This window comes from Dermochelys coriacea, chromosome 1 (genome assembly GCF_009764565.3).
Source record: "Dermochelys coriacea isolate rDerCor1 chromosome 1, rDerCor1.pri.v4, whole genome shotgun sequence".
Lineage (NCBI taxonomy): Eukaryota > Metazoa > Chordata > Testudines > Dermochelyidae > Dermochelys > Dermochelys coriacea.
In genome coordinates, this window is record NC_050068.2 from 39,704,227 (window position 1) to 39,712,975 (window position 8,749).

At 43.7% G+C, this 8,749-nt stretch overlaps 1 protein-coding gene across 1 annotated transcript in view; it reads right to left on the reverse strand.

Moving 5' to 3' along the window:
* The window catches only part of LOC119861152 (gap junction beta-6 protein), a 71,610-nt gene extending 67,762 nt beyond the window's left edge, over window positions 1–3,848 (reverse strand). The window contains exon 1 of the mRNA XM_043504269.1: window positions 3,739–3,848. Within this exon, the coding sequence (XP_043360204.1) occupies window positions 3,739–3,743 (5 nt within the window). The 5' untranslated portion in view covers window positions 3,744–3,848. The remainder of the gene's footprint in view (window positions 1–3,738) is intronic.
* Between the last annotated feature and the right edge of the window lie 4,901 nt (window positions 3,849–8,749).

The window sequence follows — 8,749 nt, forward strand, 5'->3', positions numbered from 1 at the left end:
ACCAGAATGTGCTCTCCTGTGATGTCACAGCAATATGAAAGGAGGAGGACTGAGAAGGCAGCAACATTGGGGAGCAATTTTCTGAATTTAAAGGGATATTAAGAAAATGTTTCATATAGGTGAACATCGCCATGTGCAAAACCCCCAAAAAACTAAACTTTGATGCATTTTCCATTGAATTGTACAGAGGTGCACCTTTACTCGCAGTACAAGAGGCCCTGAAAATATGCAGAATGAGACATGCCTTTCCCACACTATAAAAAGTGTAACCAGCCAATTCTTGGTGCGCTATATACACAGGGATGTCAACCCACCTGCATTGGTCAAGGCTTCACCTGCAGCTGCCCTCCAGTCACTCACAATCAGATCAGAGTCAGAAACTGTTTTAAGAGTGGCTCAAGATAACATATCAGAGTATGTAAATCATGAATGCAAAAACAAATTCTTGGTTTCAGCTCATTCAAGGTCACCTTGTTTTGCGTCTAATGTGCCCCAATGCAGGACACTGACATTTTTTTCTCCAATTTTTTGTCAAACTACCAGTATTGTCCTGTTTTACATTTAATATACAGATTATTTTCTGATCTCCAGTTTATACAAAAAATCTGGAGTCTCATTCTCTATTGCGCTGCACCTGTGCATAGTGTGTGTATCTACTCTTCACCATATGCATCTGTGGAAAGTGTATCTACTTTTCTGATTTGATAGCATTGTACAATCCATGGAACAAGGCAGTGGAAACTCAGGCCTCCATAACACCTTCCCCAGTGGGATTCTGTAGGTAACATTTCATTCCTTACTAATATTAGGCTATTCAGCTAAGTCTTCTCTCCGGAGTTTTGCTCTTGTGCAGTTTGGTTATCTACATTTAAGTGCACATACTTGAGTTCAGATTGTTCCTCTCTCTCCTATACATAGACAATAAATTATAAGGATCAATACAAACTCCTTCCATTTGATCCTCATATCTAAAATGAGCTGACTGTGAGACTTACTAAAGTGTTAGTTTTCCAAATCAGAGACACATATAGGAAACCCTCCCTTTTGGAAGGGTGGAGCAAAATTGGATCAATAATTTTCAGGATAAGAAACACTGATCAAGCTAAATCTGGCTTTAATTGGCAGCCTATCAAGCTGTACCATTGTCTAAGTCTTATTAGTGGTCACTCAAAGCTGGGAGGATTTTTTCCTTACTTTTGAAATTACTGAAGAAACCTGAAAGAAATCCTTATCAAATGGCTTGATCTAAAACTCACTGAAGTCAATGGTAGCCCTCCCATTGATTCCAGTGTATGTCTTTCCATTGTCTTCAATGGACTTTGGATTAGGACCCACATCTCTACAATGGAAAAACCCATTGAGCAGTATAAGTGAGGGGCAAATACGTCAGCACAAAACAGGGTGACCAGAGTCCCAATTTTATAGGGACAGTCCTGATTTTTGGGTCTTTTTCTTATATAGGCTCCTGTTACCCCTCTCCCCCGGCCCAATTTTTCACGTTTGCTGTCTGGTCACCCTAGCACAAAATGTGAATTGGATCTTGTAAAGAGTTAACCCACACAGCCAAATGACCACTTCAAGTGGTGGGCAGTAAAATCAAATTCCATTGCATATTTATTTAGTTTAGTTAACGGGACTTCTGTAAGGGCTCTGTAGTCTTGGCACTGGTTCATAACAACATATCATAAAACTTAAATGATATTAGCAAAGACAAATTATTCATGCTTAAATTTCCAGATTTGTCCCTATGGAAACTAGTGCATACAACATTATACCTCCATTTATGTAAGATTACTGCAATTACATGCACGAGGGGAATTTACCTGATTCCTTGCCACCATGAACTGTAAGCATGACATGTCATTGCACGCACAACTGGGGCTGACCAGGGCTTCTACCTGCTGAAAATCTGAACCTTAAACTTATCTTATTTTGACTCAAATGATTTTTTAAAAGTTTTATAAACCATAACTATAGTTCTGGTTTCTAATGTATACAGGACATCAGGTACACCATCCCCTGGCCTACAAGAAGAGGTACATAGGGTAATACATCATTTATTAACATTAGGATAGCCAAATTCATCACCATCACCAGGCGCTCATAACATAACTGTCACATTACAATTATGATGCAACACTAATTACACAAATTTACCAGTAGGTTTGCATTTGCATCTATTCACACCCAAACCTTTATTTTAGTTTAGATTTCATAACTGTTATTTGGAAATTAAACTCCTTAGACAGTGTACACTGGGGACAAAAGGGCAAATAAAAAACAATATTAATCTGCTTCTTCAAAGAAAACCTGACATTTCTAATACCTATCCCTTTGGATGTTCATGTCTTAAATATTCTATATATACTATATTTAAGCCACTTCCTTGAACATTCAAAGGGATAGGTAATAGAGACATTAGATTTTCTTTGAAGAAGCAGATTAATATTGATTTTTATGTATCTTTTTGTCCCCAGTTTACACATATCATGGAGTTTAATTTCCAAATAGAAGTTATGCAATCTAAACTAAAATAAAGGTTTGGGTGTGAATACATATTCCACCCTCTCAACATAAAGCAGGGAACAATTCTTCTAATAGTTTATGTAACATACTGAAGCTATAATTTGAATATGGATTAAAACAAAAGATATAAACTGGTAAAATTAAGAAAAATTCAATGCAGTGAAGAAATGAATTAAAGAATGATGTAGAATTACAGAGATTGCATTTTTTTAAATAATACTATCCCAAGTTGGATAAGAATCACTCACCTTCTTTCTTGCACTTACATAAAAAGATGTACAGTGGCAATTGGGACATTTATAATAGTTGGGGGGGTATTGTTTGTTTGTTGTGATTGTTCAGAAAAGAGAACTGGGAGTATGACTTTGTTTTGGTGGTAGTAGATTGTAAGTGACTGAGACAATTGCTATCTATTTACATAATACCCACTAATATTACACAGCCATATTAGGTTTGTTAAACTTGAATTGTTATGTAGGTATATGGATTACACTCAATACACAGATCAGGTACAATTTATAAACACATTTGTATATTACCTTAAGAAAACTCCCTGATGGGATGGAAGGAAGGGCAGTAATTAGATTAGAATTATTTTAATGAAATTGATTCCTTCCAACAGAGTTAATTTCAGAGCCAGGATTTTCACCCCAGACACACAATCCAGGTCTCATCATTTGCTTTTCCTCCAGCTGGGACACCCTGGTATGCTATCCCAGCAGGGAATTGCTAGTAGTATTAACATTAGATACTAGAAGTTCTATCAACATTTAGTTCTGGAAAAAGCGGGGAAGGGGGAAAGGAATGGGAAAAAGGAAAAGAAAACAGGGTCAAGAGAAAAATCAGAAAAGAATGTTTCCTGGCAGTGGAAGGAGCTCATCAGCCTGAGCCCTGAAAAGCCACTTCAGACACTGGGAATCGGCAGGGGTGACAGGTGATCTGATTTAAGGTAAGAAAATAAATGGAGCCTAAATGTTACTTTTAGAATTTGTTCCCTACCGGTAGCCACTTATGTGACATAGCCCCATGCTGAAAAATCTCTGAAAGCAGGGAACAATTCTTCTAATAGTGTATATAACATACTGAAGCTATAATTTGAATATGGATTAAAACAGGGAAAGTAACCCTGCTCTACGATGGAAGTTAGTTTGGTTATTTCCACACAAAAACCCACCTTTACACAGAGTTTTCCTAGAAGCAGAGAAGTCCTACCTCATAGAAGATTTTCTCTTCTCCACAGCAGTCTTTGGGTGTCTCTGGAAAGATGTGTCTTCCAATAGGGTAGTGACAATACGATATCTCTTCTCTGTCCTCTGACTTGCTCCCAGTGCTCTGGCTGATAGGGGAAGGGAGGAGAAAGGGGAGATGCTAATCCCAGTGCGAATACATTTATTACTTACTGGCTGGTTGCACCCTCAGGGGATTACCATAGCATGGTGAAGGGCACTTACTACAAGGGCTTTGCTATTGAGAAAAGTTGCAAGAGTTTAACTAACTCAATTCAAAATCTATCTAGTAAATGCTCTTAAGCCAGGTTCTCCTTTCCTAAAATCAATTGTCTTGCATTGATAACTGAGCAACTTAAGAAAAACTAGTGAAAGCGAGGGTTAAAATGGTGTAAGTGTATCTACAGGAATGTATCTCAGTTGATTTAATTAAACCAATGAAACTTTTCTAATATAAACCAGGCCTAAATCAGGTGAAGCTTTGCTATGAGTGGAGTGAAAATCCCAGGGAATGGGTATAGAACAATTCTCAAAATTCATTTCATTACCCGCTAAGGCAAGTTTCCCTAAATCCAGGCTTCTAAAAGGGGCTGGAAGAAAAAAAGACCCTAAATGAGATGTACCAGCTTTGTTTTGAAGGCATGTCCTTACACACAGCTCCATCCTCCCTGAAACACTCCAAGGAGGATTCTTGTGTACTTAAATACCCTGTCTGCACATGAGAACAGAAAAGACAGACAGTTCCTGTCTTCAGTAGGCAAAATGGAGGTCAAGCAATGGTTGGATGTAGCACTGAGCATTTGCATCATCTGTAAAACTGTGTCCACACCCCAATGCCATCCTAGGAGTTTTACAAGCATTGGGACCATTGATTGGTAGTGTAAGGATATGTCACCACTACTGAGGCCATGTCTACACTACACCCACTATAGCAGCACAGCTACAGTGCAGCAGCTGTGCCACTGTAATGTAAATGCTTCCTACATCAACAGAAGGGGCTTTTCCATTGTTGTAAATAATCCACCTCTCCCAGAGGCAATAGCTAGGTTGATGGAAGAGTTCTTCCATCGACCTAGCCACGTCTACACCAGTGGTTAGGTCAACCTAACTACGTTGCACAGGGTGTGAACTTTTTTTTTAAACAGCCCTGGGCAATGTGGCTAGGTTATTCTAATTTTTAAGTTTAGACAAGGCCTGAGACTATACCTACATAGTTATGTCAGTGTAGCTATGCCCAGTGGCTCCAGAACAGAGGGGGCCAGGAAGCCACGGTCCCACCTCTTGTTACTGGCTATAAGGGTGAGCAATGGTGGGAGAGGGGTGGCGGGATCTTGGGAGGAAGAGGTGGCACAAGTGTGGGGCCTCGGGGGAAGAGGCAGCGCCTCAGGGAAAGGAGGAGTGTGGGGGGCAGGGCCACAGTTCAGGAGTCAGTGGCCCCCCTACTTTCAGGGAGCTTCCATCACTCCTGGCTATGCTGGCATACCTTGCAGTGTACAAGCAGCCTACTCACACAAGGGGTCTTTCTGTTATGTAGAAACACCACTTCCCTGAATGAAGTCAGCTACGTTGACAGAAGCCCTCTTCCCTCAACATAGCTGCGTCTACGCTGGGGGTTTTGTTGTCATAGCTATGCTGTGGAAATGCTGATATAACTTTTCAGTGTAGACTAGGCCTAAGTCTTTTGTTCATGTCAGTGGTTCCAGTGCAGCCTACAAAAAACAGTTACCTACCTTTTGTAATTGTTGTTCTTTGAGATGTGTTGCTCAAATCCATTCCATTCTAAGTGAGTATGTGCCCACGTGCACAGTTGTTGGAGATTTTTTTGCCTTAGCAGTATCCATAGTTTGGCTGTGGTGCCCTCTGGAGTGCCGCGCTCATGTGTCAGTATATCAGGGTGTAGGGTCGGCGGCGCCTCTCAGTTCCTTCTTACCGGCAACTCTGACAGAGGGGCAGGAGGGCAGGTAATAGAATGGACATGAGCAACACATCCTAAAGAACAAAAGTTACAAAATGTAGGTAACCATTTTTTCTTCTTCCAGTGCTTGCTCATGTCGTTTCCAATCTAGGTGATTCATAATCAATATCCATGGAGCTGGGCTCAGAGTTCAGACGTGCGGCTGGTAATACTGCTCTACCAAAGCCGGTGTTGTCTCGGGCTTGCTGGGTAAGCATGTAGTGAGATAAGAACGTGTGAATGGATGACCAGCTAGTCGCCCTGCAGATATTTTGAATTGGCACCTGGGCCAGGAAGGCCGCTGAGGAGGCCTGCATCCTAGTTGAGTGGGTGGTTACAATCGCCGGTGGAGGCACTTTTGCCTGTTCACAGCAAAACCAGATGCAGGCAGTAATCCATGATGAAATCCTCTTGGTGGACCCCTGATGACCTTTCATTCTGTCTGCCACCGTGATGAACAGCTACATTGGCTTACAGAATGGTTTGGTCCTTTCAATGTAAAAAGCTAGTGCTCTCCTGACTTCCAGAGAGTGCAATCTATACTTCCTCCTGAGACGTATGAGGCTTTGGGAAGAAGACAGGCAAGAATATGTGCTGGCTTATGTGAAATTGTGAAACCACCTTGGGCAGGAAATCTGGGTGCGGTCGCAGCTGGACCTTGTCCTTGAAAAACACTGTATAGCGTGGCTCCGAGGTAAGTGTCCTAATCTCAGAGACCCTAAGGGCAGACGTTACTGCCACCAGGAAGGACCAGGAAGGACTTCCAGGAAAGTAGAAGCAGGGAAGAGGAAGACAATGGCTCGAAGGGGGTCCACATGAGCTGCACCAGCACTAGATTCAGGTCCCAAGGAGGGATGGGGTCCTGGACATGGGGGTAGAGTTGCTCCAGATCTTTTAGAAACCGGACTGTCGTGTCATGAGTGAAGACCAACCTGCCCTGAAATGAAGGGTGAAAGGCTGATATAGTGGCCAAGTGGTTCAGGTGCAGGAGATTGCTCTGGTTCTGGGACAGCAGTTCCGACCAGAGAGGCAGCTGCAGCGGGGCTGCCATCAAGAAGTCTAGCAGTGTGCTGAACCAGGCCAAGGCCAAGTCGGGGCTATCAGAATTACCTTCACCCTGACCTGTTTGCTCTTCATGAGGACTCTGTGGATTATCGGCACCGGTGAGAAGGCATACATCAAAGCCCCTGACCACGGGAGTAAGAAGGCATTTGACAGGAGTCCCTGTCAAGCTCCTGAATCAAAAAGAACACGTGGCATTTCCTGTTCTGACGAGTTGTGAACAAGTCCACTCAGGGAGTTCCCCACCTTTGGAAGATCACGCTGACCACCTCGGGGTGGAGTGACTGTGACATTCTGTACCTCGGGGAAATACCCTGCACCCCCATGTTTATCCTTATAATATGATTGTGTGGTATCCAATGCAAAGTTTGTCATGTCGGGTGTCTTCGGAAGGCTCATGATGCACTGAGCATTGTTGTTATAGTAATGTTATAGGTTGTAATTTCAAGTATATAGTTATGAGGCTGAAAATGTGTCCTCATTGCTTAAAACAAGCCCAGGCAAAAACTCTCCAAAAGCAGAGGGGCAGGTCACACCTCATCAGGACATATATAGGACAAACCCAGCCCAGCCTCACAGGAACAAAGGATACTGGCCTAGGCAGCAACAAATGATCTGTTGAACTCTCGAGTGAGTCACCCCCCTTCCCTTGGTCAGTTTGGGACTATGATGAGGTAATGCTCACCTGACTCTGAAGGGGTGGGGGGGGCAAAACCAAGAGGGAAGAAAGAACATGATAAAAGGGAGAGACGTTGATCATGCTCTTCCTCTCTCTTCCACTTCCATCTACAGACATCACCACAATGCGACTGAAGTGCCGATCAAAGGAGGGAGCCTGGGTGAAGGGCAACCAGCCAGCCTATGGTGAGAAACATCTAAGTTTGTAAGGGCATTGAAAGTGTTAAGATCAGCTTAGAATGTATTTTGCTTTTATTTCATTTGACTAAATCTGACTCGTTATGCTTTGACTTATAATCACTTAAAATCTATCTTTGTAGTTAATAAATTTGTTTGTTTATTCTACCTGAAGCAATGCGCTTGGTTTGAATCGTGTCAGAGACTCCCCTTGGGATAACAAGCCTGGTGCATATCAATTTCTTTGTTAAATTGATGAGGTAAGGCTGGCTCCCAGAGTCAAGGACTGGAGTGACCTAGCAGATCACCTGTCTAGATATCATCAGGGGAACATCAAAGTGACCATTCATGGCAAGACGAGAAGGTTCTGCTGAGGCAATCGGTTAGTACATTTCTAGTCCCCGGAAGATGCGTGGCCATGTGATAAATGGCATGTTGCACACAGAAGTCCCAGAGCCAGAGAGCTTACGGGCAAAGGGCCGATGACCTGGCTCTGCCTTTCTTGTTGATTTAAAACATCACGGTGGTGTTGTCCATCAGGACGTGTACCACTTTACCCTTCAAGTGGGACTGGAAAGCCTGGCAGGCCAACTGAACCGCTCTGAGCTCCCTGACATTTATGTGGAGGGAGTGATCATCCCACCACCAGCAGTATGAACTCACCCAGATGGACTCTCCAGCCCAGGTCTGAGGCGTTGGAAGCCAGGGTCAGTGACAGGAACGGGACTGCGATGGGAACTCCCTCCAACACCGACCCGGGGTCCAACCACCATTTCGGTGATGACCGGATGTGGTCTGGTCCTCTGACTGCCAGGTCCAGATTGTGCTTGTTTGGGATATAGACAGGCCATGTAGACCAGGGGTCTCAAACACACGGCCCACCAAGCTTATTTGCTGTGGCCCGCCAAGCTCCCCTCACCCCCTGCCCCCCCCGGAGTTATTTCCTGTGGCCGCCAAACTCCCGTCCCCCTCCACCCCCCCTCAGAATGTCGCATCCCTGCTCCTCTGCCTAGCTTCAGGTGCTTCCCACCATTAAACAGCTGTTTGACAGTGCTTAGCGCTTTCCAGGAAGGACGGGGGAGGAGCAGGGAGCCACACGCACAGAGGAGGTGGCAGCGAAGAGGCG